A 22,136-nucleotide genomic window follows, 5' to 3' on the forward strand; every position below is an offset into this window, starting at 1 on the left:
TCTTCATGACCAAATTCTAAGTCATTTTTTACCCGTGACGGGGTGTGACCCCAACGGACCCGGTTCCGGGTCAGTTCTGACTCGGGTTTTTTTAGAGTGCGGCTCCACACTGTTTACGGCGTTTTTAGCAATATTAATCAGTGCGTGCGCTTCTGTATGTTTTTTGTTGTCCGAGCCATGCAATCGCATTCATGTACCTCCGCGCACATGTATTGTAAACCTGGTATTGTCCATTTACAGAATTTGAAGTTTGTAAAACTTTAATTTGTTTTGGCAACCTTTTAGCAACTTTTTTTTTCTTTTTTTCTTTTAGTAACTTTTTTTTTTTTTTTATGTTTTTATTGAACAATAATAACATATGTACAAAAATAAATATAAATACACTTGACGCAACAAAAGCACTGAAAAATAAGACATAAGAAAGAAATAAAAGAGAGAAAAAAAAAAGAAGAAAAAGAAAAATAACAAAATAACACAGTCACAGTTAAATTAAAATATGCTGGCCCGCGGGTATCCACTATGATGTATCGTGAACTACCAATATTCGGGCCTCCCCCCAGGATGACCGGCAACCCGACCACTAACCGACTGATTTACTGCTCGATTTACTGCCCCGACCTCCGGACCTACAGCGAACCTGTCGACACCGCCAGTAACTTATGTAGGCCTATGAGTTTACACTCGACACATGATTATTGTATAGGTTCCTACGGAACTAATTCTTTAAAGAAGAATGGGACCCAATCGGGTGTATGTGAATTAAAGGGGAAATCTAGTCCAAATATAAGTTAGTCTGGTAAGAAAGAGAAAAATATTGGAAGTTCAGGTATATAATTTTGATCGAAATCGGATGAAAAATAGGCCTACGGAAGTTATGACATTTTGAAATTTCGCTATTTCTTTCGGAAAACAGTCCTTGAACGGTCAATATGAATATGCAAATGGCGAAGTGAACATGCCATCCCCTCACAACTTACCATGTTTGTATAAATTTTTGAAATTTCCGGTTTTTCATTCAAACGCAATTATGCCCGAGGCTCAAAGCCTTATATATGTAACTGATCACTATTCTGAAGTTATTCAACCACGAATAACAACATGTTTCAGACTTCAATGACAGAAACATTGACTTTTTGTCATTTTGTTACTGTACAAACACGATCAACGGAAATTTGTGAGGTTATGACATGGTTAGATTACTCATTTGCGTAGTTTATTCATATCCACTGAACAAGAAATGTTTTGCAGAAAGTATTAGCAAAACTTCAAAATGTCATAACTTCCTTATTTTTCATCCGATTTCAGGCAACTTTGTTGGAGAACCGGACTACTGCGAGTCAGCGACCATGAAACAATGCGTCGGTGTATATAAAACAGACCGACTTCCGATAAATATAACATTCAAATTTATGCCCACTGATAGAAAATCCACATGTATCGCAGTTGTTGCCTCCGACTACAAAGACGCTTCCCCAAGGATTGCATGTCTTTACGTCACAGCAATTTTACGCATGTAAACTAGATTTCAGACATACAAACCGATGTTTAATGTAGTACAAATACAATTTACACTAACCCCTGTACATGTACAAAAATACAATGTATAGAAACGGATAAATGGAGTAGACCCATGGGCCGAATTCACGAAGGTGGTTATTTGTCCAATCATGGACAAAGATCGTAGTTTGTATGGGGCGCCAAGTGTCGCATGGCCTATTTCGTTACGATATCAGTCATTTCGTTAACGAAACGAAATGACCGATTTCGTAACGAAATAGGCCATGCGACACTTGGCGCCCCATACAAAACTACGGACTGTGTCCATGGTTTAAACCATGGACAAAGATTATACCGCCTTCTAATTCGTGAATTCGGGCCTTAGCCGAAACGAATGAAGTATCCAAATTTGAATGAATAAACCAGCCAATCACAGCTCCCTTATGTAATCTGGGTTTGCAAGCATGAAGTGTAGGCCTATAACTGTATTTCCTGTTGAATAGTCAGGGACTGCCTATTAGTTTGTTTTTTTTCACTCATTCCTTCAGTAAACATATTTAGTGATATGATTGCTCGCATACTAATATTGTGTAAGCCATCAGTCTGCGTTGTAGAGTCGTGTCTACAAAGATTTATTATTCGTTCACAACCAACACACACAACACGACCAGTCAGAGGTTCACTTCACAAAAAGTCTTTATTGAATCAGATGGGAACTCGAATACCAAGTCAGTACTGTACAAGCGCAATGGCAAGGACGCGCACTCACATTCACTGAAAACTAAAGATATCATAAAATGATTATCTATGCACCCCACGGTAAATCAAATAGTATGTGTGCTTCAAATGCGCAATTTCAATTACACTGTAATTGCAGCTTGCTTCACGGCAATCACACCATATTATCTGTACACCCAATCATGATAATATTCTATATCACGTAATGGCACACGACGCGTATGTAGTAAGCGGTGCTAGTATGTTGTCACTCGGGAAGACTTTTACGATAATTATGATATGGATTCTGCTGAGCGCAACATTTCCACTAATGCCCCACAAAAGTGCTCCGTATAGGAAGCAAGCAAACAAAATTGATCAAATTTGTTCGGAGCAATATGTGACAGTAACATATGCATGATAATATCACCAGCATAACATATAAAAGCACGAACGTTCTTCACGTAATCGCACCATTGACCAATTTTGTCCATACCTCTACTACTTGAACCCATGAAGTGCACTATGGGTAAGCACACATGACAATACATTGGAGTTAACTTGTTTATTATAGAGCAATATACATATGTATTTACCACTGCATGACATGCTATAACATCACGCGATCTAAAACAATTTAAGCGACCGTTTTGTTATTGCAACCATAAACACGAGGCGATACGATATAACCGCATAAATTTTATTGTATACAGAGCATTGGGTTCTTTTCCAAATCTTCCTACAGTAATTTTCCTAGCATGCACAGCCCCCACCCGAAAAGAAGAAGCAGGTAAGTGATTACGTAAGACATTACCATATCAATGAATAATTCCTAAAATTCACTTGTGATGGTTTCTATTTACCCTGCTTAACATTATATTTTGCCAGTGTTCTAATGACTATAAAAAAAATACTCGAAACCAATTTGTTGTTGATATACATTGTTATTTGCACCAGTATTTTTTTTTTGAATTTTAAATCAAATTACTTCCTCTTTGTGGACCTGAAAAAAAAAGAGCAAACACTCTTTGAATACACTAAGTTTCTCAAATCTGTTTGAGGTATTCTGGCATACGTTACGAAAAGTGCTATAAATAATTTCTGCAGTAACTGCCCTTACGATATTACACAGATTGTGACATGAATATCTCATTGAGTTGTTTTTACTGGCGGTCAAGTTTCTCCTTAGATCCCTTCCCCTAATTTTTCGTGCATTACAAATGAAGCTACAGTACTTCCTCACGAGGCAAAAACATTAGCGGCCACTTCAAATAGCACGCTTTTTACAAATATACCGATGATAATATTCTTTCACGTGGATGATATAATGCCCCCCCCCCCAAAAAAAAAAAAAATAAATAAATAAATAATAAAAAAAAATGAATATCTTTCATTCACAGAGCTGTAGTCGGGTATGCGCTCTCCTTTTGTTTGACAAAAAAAAAAAGAAAAGAAATCAGAACAGTTCGTGATCCTGGTTTCCAAATACACTGTACCACGTAGGCCTACATCGCTGTAGCAACGGATTCCCAGACTTTGCTTTAAAAAAACAAACAAACAACAAAATACCAAGAAAAAAATACACAATCATCCATTTCATCCCGTCATGACTGTGAATAAATCATCACGCATTATAACTTTTCACACATAAATCATTCTTCAATCAAAATATACAAACCGTTCAAATTTCAACAAATATAATATACTCTTATCCAATTCGGAACAATACGTGCAGCACATATTTCAGACAATTACATATCCAAATTGTGACGAATACAAAAGTTGCATTGATGTACGGCTATAACCAAGGTTTACCTCCTTGGTCTAACTAGACGATCATTTCAAACACACAGCTGACGTTTTATCGTCATTCGGTGAACATATTTGAAAAAAAAAATGTAATGAGCACAGGTTCGAGAAAACGGGAAGCAGCGTAACTCACAACATGCACACGCCATCATTGACGATGGGCGAAATCCCTGTCGCTGTATAAATAAGCCAAAAGCCCGCCGCACACTATACGACTTTCGGTCGCACGACTGACAAACTTTGGATTCGAAATAAATCATAACAACCTCAGAATAATCACGTTAGTTTATTTCAGATCCCAAGTCACTTAGTCGCGCTATCCGAAAGTCATTAGGGAGCTTTAGATTTTAGACGCGCGGACGTTCAAAGAGAAAAAAACATGTTCTGAGCGTGCGCAGTAGCGCGGATCAAGTTACTGCGCACACTCAGATCATGTTTTTTTCTCTTTGAACGTCCGCGCGTCTAAAATCTAAAGCTCCCTAATATCGTGTGCGACGAGCTTTACATTCACCAAGTTTGAAACACTAATTAAACCTGGCAGTTTCCTAGATAGATGTCACATGGAGTAAACATTGAGATATTAATACCGGTAGTCAAGTTACAAACGGTTATACAATGTAACAGAGTTTAAATGGAGGTAGACAAACCGGCGCCGTACATTTCGGAGGAAGAATATCCCGGCGGCAAACACAGGATAAGCGCACGCGCGCGGGCGCACACACACACACACACACGCACGCACATGGTTTAACAGATGCCATACCCACACAGCAGTCCTGCCTATCAAAATGGATAAACGAGTCGCACGTGTTTTTGGAACACCTATAATCATTAATAAGACCAATGAGTGATGCTTTTCAAGTCCTTTATCAAGCGTCATCGTTCAATGCTAGCTGTGTATGGGAATTATGGACACCGATTATGCATCCTCACTCATGCGTTTCATTCACTCTTTGCAACTATTTTTTTGACTCAAGATTTGGCAAAACAAACAAGATTAATATAAAGGCAAAGCAGCTTTCTTTCTTTTCATTTTCTTTCACATCAAGTTAAACAACAGCTTTACAGATTGAACTGTTTCTGTACACGGGAATTAAAAAATAAAAAAAACAAAAGGAGAAAATACTATGAAGCTATGAAGCTATGAAGAAAATATAAAGGGGTAAGCAGTTTTGACTTTCAACGGGCAAGTCTGTAGAAATGCAATGCAATGTACGAAGAAGGGCTGATCAGTACACCGCTCAAATTTCATTCTGGTCAGCTATTTATGTTCAAGTAGAATACATAGTTTACCGGTACTAGAGCATTAGCAGAACAGATTTCAATGAAGGGAGGCTTGCGTTTCCATATAGCCAAAGAGAATGCTACATACTGTAGCCACACATTTTTAACTTGCACAAATTTCGATGTCACGAGTATTGCTCAAGTTTAGAGCTCTTAAAATAGTCTCCATGGACAGACAACAAAACTTTAAATATGTCATTGTTGCTATCCATTTTTGCTTTTGGGTGTCTCAGCATTATTTTCAATAAACGCTTCTGAATGCAAAAATGTGAAAGGGGACCCATCATCTTAACCATAATGTAGCAATCTATCAAGGTACATACACGGAAGAGAGTGGGCAGTCATTTTCCGACTCAGCTCGCAACAACCACGGCATCAATGCCATTTCACAGCAAAAGAGCAAAAGTAATCAATCTTTGAACTAAATACAAGATAAGATATATATTTGCACACACGACTTTAACAAACCAATGTTTACAACCCAAATTCACCTCAACTAGTGGATGGCAAAATATAATCAATAATTCATATCAGATTGCGTCATTTTCTCTATCCCTATACGAGACAAAAATCTGTCCACTCTTAACAAGGGGCAGAACTCCTGAATCACCGGGGACTTGGCGGGGAAGACTTGTCCGTCAAGAGGCCTATCATGTGCATGAGATCGACTATTTCTTGGCCGGCTTCCTGAAGGTTCGGTGGCACCACGTTCCGGTACGCCCTTCGCGCGTCTTCCAGGCTATCCCCCTTCTCGCGATCCAGCTTCATCATCACCTCCAGCGGGTTCGAGATGTGCAGGTACGCCGACGTGGCCGCGCCGAGGACAAGTCCGTGTGCCTTCCTCCACTTCCACTCCGATTTCAGCGCCGCCCACTTCTCCGCCGCGCCGTCCAGGCGGGCCGCCTTGCTGGTGTTGGCATACTTCTCGATCACGGCCTCGAGGTCCTCCACGTGGCGGGGGAATATATGCGGCTTGATGAGAGACTTTGGAAGCACACGCTGGAAGATGTACGACTGAAACTTGAAGGCCGTCTGTCCCGCGAGCATCGCCCACATTTCCCGTTCGCGAGTCTTGTTGTCGTCTTCGTTGAAGAAGTCGTCGGAAAGCACGTCGTTGCTGGAGTTGGAGAGGCTGTGCGACTTCGCCCTCGTGGACGGGCCCGGCTGTGGTTGCTGCTCCTCGGACGGACTCGAAATCGGCGAGCGCTGACGTGCGATCAGCGGAGTGACATCGGTGGCAGCTCGAGGGCGTGCCCCACTGGAGCACGCACCACTGGTAGACATCGGTTCTTGACTGGCTGAGGAAGTACTAGTAGTCTGTACAGCTTGTTCTTCTCTGCTCACGCCAGGCTTGTCTAGCTTGCCCGGACAGCCGTTCTCACCAATCGTCGGTGAAATTGCATCCATTTTCAAAATATCAGCTGCTTTTCAAGTCACTTATACCTATATCAGTATCAAATCTTTTCTTTGGACGGATTCGACAGTAACTGAATTAAGAGCAGGGTAAACCTGCTTATATTAATATTCATATCGACGAAACAATGACATATCTTGTCTCTACCGATGAAGACATCTGGCGGCTGAACACTGTAGTACTCGTGTAAATGTTTCGCGGAGGACAACTGAGCGCAATGGATTAAGGCTTGGCGAGTGAATCATTGCGAATAATACGCGATAGTGCACGCCTGGAAAAATAGCACAACTGATAAGCGGGTCCAAGAAGCTGGTGGGGCACAAATCTTAGGAAGGAAAAAATAAGATAAGACCGAATACAAACACAAAGCACCCACGTGCCCTCCAGATATCTTTATTTACGACGCACCTCTGTACGCAAAGAGGACGGACACAGTCAGGTAGCACCTTTTCCCTTGAAGTTAGCCCGACTTATATCACAGTTCCGATGATGCAATTAAGACAATTCCACTTAAAGGTAATCCTCTTCATACTAATCAACGCGTTCCTGTAAAAAGGGAAGGAAAGAATAAACGCGTGATGATGTCTTCTGCTCAAAAATTCTCCATGTCAGTGTTTCTTTGAACTTTTAGGACGGGTATACCGATGGCAACAAGAACCCCTCTGCACGAACGGTGGCAGTGGCTAAACCAAGGAGGCTCGATCGATTAAGTCCCGCGCGAAAGGACTTTCATCGGCCCAAGACAAAGGAAGATCGAGGGGACTGAATGGCGATCCTTCGGACCAGCTACGCTCAGGTGCATTGTTTACGCCACATTCCCATTTGATCGGTCGATTTTTGCATCACACACGTAGAGAGGACCCACGTCGGATGGCGGCGCGTCTAAGCAACCATACTAGTAGGAACCAGATGAGCTGACCTTGCTTTGTCAGTATCGACAAGGCAAGGGGGGCTCGGTCAGCTTGCCATGGGGGGAGGATGTTCCGTCTAGCCTGCAGGGAAGACAAAAGAGATCAAGAGTAAGACATTTAATTAAAAAAAAAAAAAAAAAAAACGAACAGTCAAAACCAAACTTTGTTGTACCTCATCCTCGCAGGTTGTCTGCGATGACGACATACGTAACGCTGTAAGACCTTGCAAACCGGAGATAATCCATTTGTTCTAACACAATACAATCACGTGTATGCAACGCGACATTCTCTCACCCCTTTTACTTGGCCGTGACAAACACATCAAGCGCCACTGTCAGCGCAAGTGTCGCCATGCTCGGACCTCACGATGAAAAATACATGTACTTCGTTTGCCAAATCAAACGATTTCATCGAAAGAATGCTAACTTAGACACTTTGCCGGCTATCGCACGCTATGATTTTCACACAGTAACCTTTACCCGTAATGATGCTTATCAAATGCTCAGAAGGACATGTAAAGCTAGAGAGTAAATAAGCCCCTCAGTCTGCTACGGAAAACTTCGCAGACTTCGACATAAAAACATTGACAGACATACCCCGTCTGACGCTCCTCTCAACCTGTCTAATTTGTCTGTTTCATGTTTCATGGCAATAATGCCTATTTGTAGTTCATGAATAATAGCCAGGACCGCACACACACACACACACACACACACACAAACAAACAAACACCATTTTTCTATTTTTGAATTGTCTGTATTTGATTTTCAATACTATTTAATCTTGAATGTATACATGAAAACACGATCAAAAACATAGAAACAGGGCATACATGATATAGACAAGAAAAATCACTAAATGAAATATCACTGATTCCTCTCCTATATCTCAATAAATTAATATCACACACAATATGCGCACATAACACACACACACTAACAGACAGATTGAGAATGTTCTGGGCTTATAGCATCAATAATGTGAAAAAACAACAACAGCTGAACAGCAATAATTTTCATTTCCTTCATCAGGATTGAATTCTTCATGATGATATTATTACTCATCGCACAGAAATGGTGACAGAATACCCATTTTTCTCATAGTTTGTTCGACCAGTTTAGTCTGTTTTGTTGGGTTTTATTGGGGGGGGGGGGTGTGCTTCGACCAGGTTTGTTTTGTTGTCGTTTGTGTGTGTTTGTGTGTGTGTGTGTTGTCTTTGTCTAGGGGAGTAATGTTTACTTATGTAAAGGAGGGGTGGGGAAGGGAGAAAAGAATATGGTCATATTTCCCCTGCATCCTCTCCACGTGAAAAGCAATATCGACGTTATAGGGCACTTGTGGATGAAGTGACGGGTTATTGTTTGTTGACATAAAAGTATCCCTAAGCACTTCACAGTGAAAGGCTCACGAAGGAAAGGTGGTAATATAAACCGTCTAATACTGTATAGGCCCCATTACTACGTTGTACCAGCTTGACGTCATTTATCATCAAAGGTTAACCTGGTTTGGTCTCATTTATCATTTTCGTCTTGCTTCGTCTAATCGCAGTCTGTTGTGTTGATGGTTGATTGGCTGCGATTTCACTGCTGGAAGCTGTGGACTCCGATACTAGAGCAGAATTTTTATGTTGATGTCGAAAGAGCTTGAAGGAACATGCAGTGTTGTTCTATGTGATCTTCTTCTCTGACAGTAAGTGAAATAACTGAGTGACCGCGAACCTGACCTCGTGTTGATGCAGGAGAGAACAGACGTCGCTTGAGCGTTTCTGTTGCCATGGCAACGGGGATCAAAGATCGGCGCAACCTCGATTACCTACTCATAGTCTAGCCTCAAGGCTGAACAATTTCTTCACCGCGGAAACAAAGAAAAACAGCAATAATGATGATGATAGAAAAAGAGAATTTACATAATCATAATTTTAATAGTAATGATGATAATGATAATGATGATAACAGACTGGATAACAGTAATAATGACAAAGAAATCGACAGAAATGATGATACAAGGATGTACCAGCAGGATGGCGAAATGAGACGGTATTTTCATCTGATCAGCTATACACCCTTCGCATAGAAATTTCTATTAGTCATCGAAGGTACAATTCGTCGTATTATGATGACATTGAACGGCGATGGGAATTGAATGTAACACATGCACAGCTCTGGGGGCATGCCTACTAAAAGGTCCGTTTTTGCTCAATGCCTGCAGACCTGTCTGTTGTGGGGCAAAGGGTGTGCATGTCGGAGGGAGGGTAAAAGAAGTGATGGGGACAAGGGATACAAAATGGAAACCTTTACTCACGCAGTATTAAAGGCAGCTTGCTTTAATTTGAGGACACGCACAGAGAGCAGTCAGTGTGGACCATAGAGCTGTATTTAATATGATTTAATAATCCAACTCTATGGTGTGGACTAGTACTCGCACAACACAGCGCGAGCGGGGAGCTGCGAGCGTAGCTCCCTGGCCCTTTGCGCGTACCTACGAGTCCACTGCTTGCTGTGTGCGAGTCCATTGCGAGCTGCCTTTGCAAAAGGCTAGCAGTATTAAAGGTGGTCACTATATATATATGCAGGCTGATGACCAATATGATTTTATCGCATACTAACAATACCTATAGATAATAACACTCAAATTCACTGTACACAATATCACATCACTCGTCATCATGCCAGAAATGACTTCACGTCTTGTTTCGTTAGAGCTCTGATTTCACGTTAAAAAAAAAAAAAAAGTGTTTGTGTACAGGTTATAGCAAGACTTGAGAGGTGAAGACATCATCAACTACTGTACATTTAATGTATAGTCCACAATTTATAAATCGTGTTGTCACACAGTTTCATGAAAACACCCTGAAAAGTTTCAAGTCCACATACACAGCAGCTTCCTTATTCTTGTCCATTTTTTTTGATGAAATTTATACTTCCTGTATTCTACTTGTTGGATTTTACTCCACTGAATACATGAAACCCAAATTGGTCCAAGAGTGGAGTTTAAAGTTTGATATATCTGGATTTCTCACATATTTTATAGACAATTTGGAAATCCTACAGTTTTATGAAGGCAATGAATAAGATTAATATCAAACATATAACTACACAAGCGCATATACATATTTTGGGGGCAAAAAGCAGATGGCTATATACCAGTGATGCTAAATGATTGTTGTATACAATGCCTTTTATTTCTTTCCTTTGAACATCTGCATAATGGGAAACTGTAGCAGGGAACTGCTACATGTATTTACATAACCCATCTATTGCGTATTATCTAAAAAATTAAGGTTATGATATCTATAACGTCAATTTGTACAGTTTGTATCATAATGCAAACACCGCAAACCAGGTTATCTTATCAGACAGGCATACAATTGTAGGTGTTGAATGCACTGGTCAGCCCTCCAGGGTAACAAGGGGGGGGGGGGGGGAGAAATGCAAGCTGCACACTCTTTCTTATCACCCCACACAAACATTGAACGTCAATCTACTCACATAAAGCTCTCTCACACTCCAGACTTTGAACATTGTCTGGAAAATCTATTTTTTTTATTCTTTTTAATGGCACAGGACAACAACATCAATAACGCAACAGATCTTGCAGCAACTGCAAATGCACCATCACTGCACTTTACATCATCAAAGAAGAATTTGACATAATATAAGACTATATTTGGGGGTTATTTTCGAATCTGCACTCACAATATACAAATAAGCTACATTTATTACATCACAACTGGCAATATATTATTTCGAGTTATAAAATCTAATTAATACTGGGAGAGTAGCAATGATGAAACTTCAGATCTTTCAGATACACTGTAATAGAATATATAATGAAGGGAGAATTTGACAGCACAGGATGAAAAGTAAATTGATTATCAAAAGTCAAAACAAATGTATCTGATTTAATTTAATCATTATCAACATGATATGGATAACTATTTTTGAACAAAAACTCCTAGGTGAGCACATCTACTTCATCCATCCATTCTGACATCATCAAAGACCATACACAGAGGTGGATTTTGGATATATTATTTCATGCCAGGGAGAGATGAAATAATGGTTTATTGTGCAGACATGTGAGATATCTTGAAACCTGTTTGTACTTAGACCTCGGGTGCTGGGGCACTGGAGCAGAGAACAAATTTACCCAGAAACAAGATAAGACCTTGTCTGATGCTGTGCAATGGAAGCATTAGGGAGTTTTAGATCTTTGCGATGGGGACGTTCAAAGGATCAAAATAACATGTTCTGAGCATGCGCAGAAGCACACATCAAGTCAATCTATTTTTAGCTCGCGTTTTTCACTATGCATTTTTCACTAGTTTTTCATCCGCACAATTTGCGACGTAGAGAACTACTTCATGCACCGATCAAATGGGGGCGCCATTTTATTTTTTATACGTTGCATCCCAGCGTAATCTAAAGCTAGTTTTTAGCACAACACAGGGGAGAGGAGAACGTCCAGCTCAAGCGTCGTCTCAAGCATCCGCACGGCAAAATCTAAAGCTCCCTATTAACTCTGACGCAGAGAAGCAAATAGTGCATTCATAATTAATTCGATTGGCACAATTTTGGCAGGAAGGGTGACATAAACTCGGTATGCTCAAGATCCTATTGATACTAATCTTTACTGTGCTACAATGGCCAATCTGCATCAACTGGCAATCTTCACTTACTGTTGTGCGGACAAAATTTCCTGAAAATGTGAACTGACAGTAGATACACATAATATCAACATCATTATCTATACTCTAATGCAAAAGTCTTCAAGCGGGACCATCCAAACTGTTACACCCCTATGGCTGTGATAGCTTCAAATGGCTTGAAAAAGCAGGGGCACATGAGGGCTTAAAGGAATGGTTTGACATACTGTACCTTTTAAAAGCATAAACCTGAATCAGTTTCAGATGACGACTTGTCATACAATCATGTTCAAAAACATATACAGTATGATGAATCATACATGTATCATAATTTTAACTTACCTTTTTCAAGCATTCTTTACATTCTTACGTATAGTTTCTACCTTCCACTCTGATTAGATTAGTTTGAAATATATACACGTACAAGTGTGTACATCACATCACATCAAGCATTTCACAAAATTCTGATCTGATGCTGAATCTACATAAAAATATCATGAGTTAATCACACAGTGAAGGGGTTTTCTGGATCTGGATTGCAGTACAACATGCTGTCAATTGGAACATTGGTGGCTGCAGGATATGTTGCTATCTACTTTAGCTCCCCCCGTATTAAATTCTCTTTTATAGCCTCTTTATCGGAGTGCTAGGCACCCTGTATGCAAGTTTGCAAATGATTTACACAGGCTTGTCGGAGGAAAATTATCACAGGCCATCTTCATTCCTTGGTCCTCATCCTATGCATTGTTTTAAAGCACTAGGCGACTGCATGTCACACTACACTGTGTTCACTCCCCAGTTCTACATTCTCAAGAGGTCAAAAAAGTGATCATATCAAGTCTCTCTCATCACCACCCCCCCCCCCACACACACACACATCATCCTGCCATGAGCCCAGGAGGCCAGTTTACTGACATACATTTGAATCAATGGACAGTTTGGGTTGTTTGGGTTGTTTGGGAGTTTGGGTAATTTGCAAAAAGCATCAAGTCCATGCCTTATACAATGAATTACATTTTAATACATGGTATGTAACCCGGATTATGTTCATTAGTTATGCAGGGCTCAACACTAACGGTGGCCCGGTGGCCCGGGGCCACCAAAAATGAAAGTCGGGCCACATAATTTCAGAAAAGGGCAAATTTGGTGGCCCACCTGGGGCCACCAAAATTTTTTGAAAAGTGTGTCAATAAATTCGTAATTCTTTGCGCCGGAAATGCATAAATGCATGCAGTGAGTGTGCGACTTATTTAAAAAAATGGACTTTTATCAATGTTTTTTTTTTTTTCGGGCCACCAATTTTTTTCTCTCGGGCCACCAAAAATTTGAAATTGATGATTTTGGTGGCCCCATCGGGCCACCAAAAAATAAAGTTAGTGTCGAGCCCTGTTATGCCAGGCAAGACTTGCTCAAGATACAAATGTACAGTGTAGTTGATAGTGAGAAACATTTTAAATTTTAAATTTTAAATGTCTGCTTAAAACCTTTACAATACATAAACTTGTCTATAGCCAAAAGGTATACATGAGCTATCACAGTGATAACTTTAAAGGGACTGTACAGTACTGGTTGAGGTGGGGATTCATGTTTTGAACATTCCTAAGTGAGATAATGAGAAACCTCGTATGAAATATGAAAGAGCACGTAATTTTAAGAAGGATTCAACGTTTATTTGATGAAAATTGGTTTTCAAATGGCTGAGATATCAAAAAAAAAAAGTGATAATAATAAAAGGCGACAGGCCACGCCTTTTATTAGGATCTCTTTGTTTCACATTGTTTTTGGATATCTCAGCCATTTCAAAACCGATTTTCATCAAATAAACTTTTGATACCCCTCAGAATTGCATGCTCTTTGACATCTCATAGAGTGGTTTCTGAATATCTCGCAGAACGTTAATAGCTAAATCCTCACCTCAACCAGAACTGTACACACCCTTTAATCTCCCTGCTGCTCTTTATCCTTGGTATTGATTACACAGTAATAGGCATCATTTATACCTCCATGGAGATTACTTATGTTCATGCAAACATTGGTTTGTTTGTCTGTTTGCAAAATAACTCATAAGAGATCTGAACGGATTTGAATGAAATTCACAGGAAAAACTGATAATGACACAAGGAACAGAACTTTGGTAATGATGCAGATCACTGTCTGGATCCAGGATTTTTTTAAAGTTTTGAAGGATTGCTTATCCCTAGCAAATGAGGCCTACAAACAGGGGAATTCAAGCTGTGCATATTTGACTTGTGCATATGTGCACTGATGAGCGCGGCACTTGAGGCGCAGCAGGGAGCTTACAGTGAAGACACTAGAAAGGATTCTTTATCACTGGGAAATAGGGCTATTTTCAGCATATAAATAATCATTAATCATGTGGAAATGAGCTGCTTGGGAGAGGTCTGGGTCTCCAAGTGATTTTCCAGTTTAAGTATCAATTCTTTGGCGATCACCTGGGCTGCCAATGGCAGTGAAAAAGTCGACTTTGGGACTGCGATCATAGCAGTAGGTATGACGGTGTGATTTGACCACTGCACTGGGATTTCTCCCTACTCTCGACAAGAGAAGTGGGTTTCTTTTACATGCATAGGGTACGACTCTCCAATGCATGGGACAGACGGCTTTAAGTTTCCTCTGGAAGACTTGCTAATAGAGGAAAATCACCTGTCCATAGGGCACTACTGCTGGGTATTGCCATGAACTTTGTGATACAGAAGTTTATTTTCAAATAATGTTTTTATCAAATAATGATTGGAAGATAATACATCAGAGAACTTCGTGACACAAATGATAGTGAGCTTGGGATTAAAATGGACCATAAATCCATGAGATCAAAAAAATTCACATTGCCAATACCATACCCTAGAAAAACAAAATGAATGTAACCATCCATTGAAATAATGCACCCCCCCCCCTATCATTTTTTTTTTTTTTTTTTTGGGGGGGGGGGGGTCAGTTGGCAAAAAATTTTAATCGAGTTTACCGTTTTGCATTTACAGTGTATTATGCTCTGGGGTGTTGTTGTTGCAATTATTATTATTATTCACTGCTGCCCTGTTTACAACCATTAACTTACTGCATGTATTACACTAAGCTGGCAGTGCTCAGAAAGATGTACCAGATCCACAAATCTTTCTGCAGATGTGGCAATTTGATAACTATACTAACCATCAGATTCACATGTCAGGTGAACTGACACTAGTCCTACTAATCTTAGTCAAGGCTTTTATGGTAGCAAACAATGTAACTACAAACCATGCCTGCTTCAAGTTCCTTGTCCCTACAACTAGCTTCCTTGTTTGCCGGTTATAAAACCAGTAAAGCCAGGCCAGATGGGTCTTGGGAATTCATAGTTCTTTAATCAAGCACTCAATGAACACTCCTGATGTTTGAAATGATGTACTTGAGTCTCTGTAAAGGCATCCAGACATGCTCTTCAACTACACAGGCTATTTATTAACTTTGAAAATTGTCCAACCATGCTGTCCTACCACACAACACAATGACCATATTTATGGACCTAACATGTGGGCACGCAAATAAATCTAGTCACACGTATTAGGGTATAAGGCTCACAATGCTGTGGCGTATTATCCCATTGGCATTGTAAAATTTACCATTCTCTCTGTGCAACCAACAATGAACATGCACATACAAGGTAGAAAACCATGAGGTCTAGAACAACAGAATATGGAAGTTTGTTTGATTGTGATCATGTCACAGTCTTTTGTCAAATATCATTGCACAAGTCTTCTTGCAGTGGCTTGGATCTGGGTACAAGAATATGGTTTGCAACAACTGACTTCACAAATATTTGGGAGCTATGTTTATGTGAAGTTGTTTAGAACCAGTTTCCAAGGCACGGACTGGCTATGGCGTCAAGTGTACACTTAAGTATTCTTCTATAGTGCAAGATTATCCATCGAGTTCTAGAGAGTATCAATTCTAGACATACATGTACAATGTAGCGGCTGTTTACTGTGCACAGCTTAAGAACTTCCCCAGTACCAGGCCCCCAACCACAGCTTGGACTACAGTACTGTAGATACAGCATCCCCTATCTAATGAACTTATTCCTCACCCATCTTTCAAGTTAATATAATAAGGGCTCTCCTCAGGTTGTGTTGAGCATGTTCTACCCAGGTGCCTACCCCCCCCCCCCCCACACACACACACACAGTTTACAATTGACCTTTTTGGGCAGGGAGAAAATGAAGGCACATTAAGATGATCTCTACAAGTGCAGCTCAATTTAGTATGTAAATACTTAGGTTCATCTTATTCATTACACACTTAGAGCGTGTTTCTACTGAGAGCACCTCGCATCACCGTGAATTTTGTCTCTCGCATCACCTCGTATTTTACGATCACTCAAGCTGTTTCTACTGAGCGATAAAATATGCAGTGATGGGAGGTGACGAGCTAAATGCGGTGAATCCAAAAGTAGCGTATTTTCAGGTCACAGATCGGGTCGCGCTGCCTCTGCCATTTTGTGGTACAATGTAGGCCACTGAATTTCGTTTTGTCTTTCCGTCCAAAATGCCCCTCACCAACATTTCCTGCCACTTGGTTATTAGGAATCGTTACAGGTCGAGGATCCAGTTAATGCTCTCCCGGGGCTCCGACATACTAACGTCAGTATTCCAGCGAAAACAAATTAAGGAATCTACAACTTCGAGACGATACGATGTTATGGGAAAATGAACACAGTGTAAAAATCAGAGTATAATGTAGTATAATAGGCTGTTGGGCACGCAAACAATAGATGATGAATGCACGCAATTCACATGTACCACCTCATGTATTTAGTAGGAGTTGGTACAAGGCATGATGTGCGCGCGAAACTACTGTTGCTGTGTCGGAGTGTGCGATGAACCAATATGAAAAGCGCGGGGTGAAAGCTCCCAATAATTTGAGACTTCCGGTACACCGCGAATTTTGCTACCCGGTGTGTTTCTAATGAAAATCGTCCCTCGCATCACCACACATCGACCACCTCAAAAGGTGGACAACAGAGCACCTCGCATCACCGCGCATCGGCCACTACCCGATCTGTTTCTATTGAGGAAAAATTTGAGGTGTCACCGCGCATCGTCGCACATCACCGCGAATCACCTTGCATCGCCTCACATCACCTCGAATTTTCATCGCTCAGTAGAAACACGCTCAATGATCTACACTAAATAGGAGACTACAATGTGTGTAGCGCTATATAACACAAACAGAAACACTCCCAGCACAGCAATGTATTTTTCAGGAGACCCTTGAAAATAGTACCTGGTACTGAAACCTGTAATGCATCATTTCAATTTTACCAGAGTGCTACTCAATGGGGTTGTTGGTGTCTAAACATTCTTAATGTCTAGAAACCTAGGTCTTGGACAACTACCTAGAGTACATTGTAGGTCTACAGTGTGTAATAATGATAGCTGGGTATAGGAGATCTAGTATTAGTACCGTAAATGCAGTGAGTTTCATTACCTGAATTATTAATGATGATGCCCAGTACGTGAAAGACTTGGGACAATCAATAGGTCTGATCCTGAGCCTCGAAAGTTCAAAAATGATATATCCACAAGGTGGTCAGTTTATGCATTCTGGAATTATTACACTATTGTTTTCAGTGGTCACTGAGTTTAGACTTGAGGCCATTAACTGATGAAACCTCAACAGTATTTCAGCAGAAAGAGCTGTTCCAGGAATTCACTGATCTCTGCAGGTATCTTCCCTTATCAATTTAAGCTTATGACTGCATGTACAATCTTAAATCAACACGGAGAACAGCTGGATCAAAATCTTCCATATCATGCATTATCTTCAGGAGTTAAAATATCTGCATGTTCACATCTATCAAGTTGAGGAATGAAATTCCAAAAGACCTCTCAGAATATGACAATGATTTAACTTCATCAGAAACTAACTTGGTCGCTCTCCTCTAACCCAATTCAAGCTTTCCTGCATCACACTTTTTAAGTTCACATTTAGTTAAAAGAACAATCTTCTATTAACTTTTTATGCGCCATGGTGTAAACCCCCTATGTGCCACATTATTCTGAGACTGCAACTGAACATAGACATGCTTTGGGAAAACATTAGTTCTTCAAATCTATGAAACTTTTTGTAGATTTTTTGATACACTGGACATGTAGTGGGCAGAGCTGTAGAAAAAATGTCAAGCTTTGCTTTGATGTATTCCTAAAATCTTATGACAAATCTATGATTATTTTTCTTTCAAATTCATGACCAGTAACTGTATCACTGCCCATGACTTTTGCACACAAGACAGTGACAGAAACTTAAGAATTTACTCACAAATCCAATAGGTAACGCCATTTGATATTCAATCAGCACTTATACAATGTAATGAAAGCTGCGTGTGACAGTTATTGAATCAAGGGCATTAATATTGCACTGTGGCATTCAGCGATTTATCCATTGGTTTGGGCCGGTTTGTGGTGTTGAGCAAAATATGCAAACTTGGCAAGCCGTCGATTGAGTCGAGCATGCGAACTAGCACACACAGAGTTAAAGGGGAAGGCTAGTAACTGATCAGTGGGAATCAGTAGAAATACTGGGAGATGATTGTTCCAATCCTTATGGGATTCATTCAAGAGTTCATTGTATATCTATTGTTGTGTGAAAATGATTTGCTTCAGAATGGTCTCATATTCAAGTAATGTGCAGTTTAATGCTTCCAGGTTAGCGTCCCTGGTCAGTGACGGAGCATTAATATGCACATTACTTGAATATGAGACCGTTCTGAAGCAAATCATGTTCACACAACAATAGATATACAATGAACTCTTGAATGAATCCCATAAGGATTGGAACAATCATCTCCCAGCATTTCCACTGATTCCCACTGATCAGTTACTAGCCTTCCCCTTTAAGAGCTGCCTGACTATTAACTAGAGACTTATTACACAATAAAACAAACACTAAATTCAGAGTCAAGTTAGTAAAAGAAAAAAAAAAAAATCTTTTGCTCTTACCAAGTACTTAATTTGCACTGGGCAGCAAAAAAAAAAAAATGGCTGCTGAAAACTGCTTATCCAATGAAGGCGAGCCAATGAAGTAAAATGGAGTCAAAAGGGGCCTGAGCTTTCAATCCTAGCAGAATCTTCGTCAGAGGCAAAAAAAAAGAGGGATTTTTTTTGCCTCTGACGAAGATTCTGCTAGGATCGAAAGCTCAGACCCTTTTGACTCCAATTTGCACTGGGAACGACTCTGTGTACAGCACTGTACACAGTGCTGGGAAAAATGTGTATGGGTAAGACTTCCTTATTAATGCATCCCCCCCCCCCCCCAATACCCGACCACTTGCCTATGTGTGTGGGACTGTGAGTGCATGCATCCGCACATTAAAGCTAGCAAAGGCAAGGTAGGATACTAGGACTGACTGGTTAGTGTAGAGTGGTGTAAGTGGAAAAATTAGTGGGGGGGGGGGGGGGAAGAGACATTTAATTTTAAGTTTTTCCAAGAAAATACAACCCAATATCGCCTTCTTCCTTTGAATGTAACTTACTATCAATCTTCGTTCATGATGATCACTCTCTTCATCTGAATTTGAATGCATCTGATATCGAGGGTTTTTGCTATGACATGGGGATGATGCATCAAAGTGACATTTTCCAGGACTGAATTTGAGCTCTAAGTTTATTAGAGAGTGTAACACTAACAGTTAGTACCACCATACGTCATTACGTGGTCGGACCGGAAAAGTTGTGGGACCGGACTAAAAATTTACTTCCGCAAACACAATAAAATGCCATAAAATAAACACAAAATACAATGGCTTTTGAATGAATATTTCATACCAATTTTTGAGGTAACTTCTCTAAAGCAGAATTCGGCGATTTGTTTCATGATATGTCAACCAGAAGAAGCGCACAATTGATCTATCACTCGGGCGATGTGAAACTTGTGTGCGTGTTTGAGTCAGAAACAACAAACTTCAGTGTTAATCCATTCCCATAGACAATACACGCAGGCTGGAACAATGTACAACGTTCAAAATATATAAATGCAACTGCAAGGGTTTCAGTTAAGTTCTCTAATCACGACGAAAATTGATTTCGTTCGCTTTGCTTTGGAAGAACTGTTAAGTATCATTTTCAGAACCTCATCATTGTGTATTGGAATATTTTTATTGAGAATGGCAATGTGAAAAATTCATCTAACGTTAAATCTCAACTTCTGAAGTGTCCGGGTACACAACCTCTAACTAACGTTACACTGTATGTGTAACTCGTTAGAATCTGACTGGCATTTGGCATCATCTGCATACAGACTTACACTATTAAAGTACAATGTGATACATCATTCATAACGTTAGAACCCTATTTCACAATGACATTTGGAGCAGAACTGGGCCTTGGATGTTGGACACTTCCCTGGCTCCCGAGGAACACCACTCCAGTGCCTCCAGACTGTCCTCCACGAAGCCTCCCTCAGCTCAGCTAGCTCACCTCGAGTCGTACAATTGTACTCGTCCTCGGCTCGGACGATGACCCTGCGTCGAATCCTGCCACTCCTGCAGATGTGTAAGATGCGTCAATCTAGACTCTAGTTTAGGGGCTATATTAATATAAATTTCACTCATAAATAGATCACAACTTACGATTAGAAAAGCTTGAATGCATGGCCTGTGGGATCACCAACAATAGACAACATCGCTTGTCACTCCACTTTGACTGCACGGCGCGTTTCACGCAGCAGCTGCAGATGTCGAACGTTGATCGGTCCGGATCGTTGATCGCCCCTCGATGTAAATGTTTGTGGACAGCCACAGGGGCAGGATCGAGCTAGAGGATCTAGATTAATGGATCATGGACATAGACCATACACAGCTAACGTTAGCTGCTGCATGCATGCAGTACAGTAGGCCCTATAGTAAACAGAACCCTGTCTGTATTAGCTGGCTGTGTTGCTAGCATGCTACGCTAGCTTTTCGTCATAGCATAGTGAGTGTCCCTGCCCGCGCCTCGAAATCCATGCGCTGGGGTGTTACTGAACCGCGCGGGTTGACTACGACGTAACTACGGTGAAGCGGCTACAGCGCCATCACTCGTTTTTATGGTTGGATGGCGCTGTTTCACAATAGTGCGGCGTCGTCATTGTGAATAGTACATGTATTCTATTCCCCTCTTCCTCTCTGTATTTTATCGTAAAGTAATCATAATTATTTTGGGATTTTATCATCAAAATTAATCAATAACATATTATCGGGTTCGGAACAATGTCGCGGACGAATTTCATCGGAAAAAACAGTGAAAACAAAAAGTCCTACGAAGTACATAAGAAATTAAAAAAACAATAAAAATGATTTGTTTTTTTCCTGATGGCACAATTTTTTCATCTACATCAGCTATAAGGATACTAGAAAGGATATTTACACAAAAATGTGACTTTTTTAGCTTTAATTAGTGATTTATGGCAAATGGTCTTATATTTATGCATCGTTATGCATAAATTAGCTTAAATTACCACGGTAATGATCGCAGTCTCTTGCCTTTCTGTGATTATAATGCCCAGAAATACACAATATTCTAAAATCTATTCTTTTAAATCCCCGGGTTTTTTTTTTCTTCTAAATTTCATTTATTGTAACAACATAACATATTCTGAATAAATGATAAATCACTTAGTTAGTGTTTATCGTGATTTTCACGATTCCTGCTGAACTTTTTGTGATATTATGTAATATAATTATTATGTCTAATGCATCAAATACTGTCATGTTCATAAAGTATGCATGTATTGTGTTTTGAATTAATTCGTAGGACAGTGTGCTAAGCCATTACGCCATGTAATGTTATTTTCAAGATGTATGTACTGTATTCTCTTTATTAATGATGAA

The 22,136-nt window shown here is 40.2% G+C and overlaps 1 protein-coding gene across 1 annotated transcript; it reads right to left on the minus strand.

The window, feature by feature from the left end:
* Positions 1-4,510: 4,510 nt before the first annotated feature.
* Positions 4,511-21,169, minus strand: LOC140240713 (uncharacterized). The gene is made up of 2 exons (XM_072320477.1): positions 20,898-21,169; positions 4,511-7,713 (listed from the first exon to the last, which is right to left on the minus strand). Exon 2 carries the CDS (start codon positions 6,712-6,714, stop codon positions 5,914-5,916), a length of 801 nt encoding a protein of 266 aa, XP_072176578.1. The 5' UTR covers positions 6,715-7,713; positions 20,898-21,169; the 3' UTR covers positions 4,511-5,913.
* Positions 21,170-22,136: the final 967 nt, after the last annotated feature.

This window comes from Diadema setosum, chromosome 17 (genome assembly GCF_964275005.1).
Source record: "Diadema setosum chromosome 17, eeDiaSeto1, whole genome shotgun sequence".
NCBI classification, from domain to species: domain Eukaryota; kingdom Metazoa; phylum Echinodermata; class Echinoidea; order Diadematoida; family Diadematidae; genus Diadema; species Diadema setosum.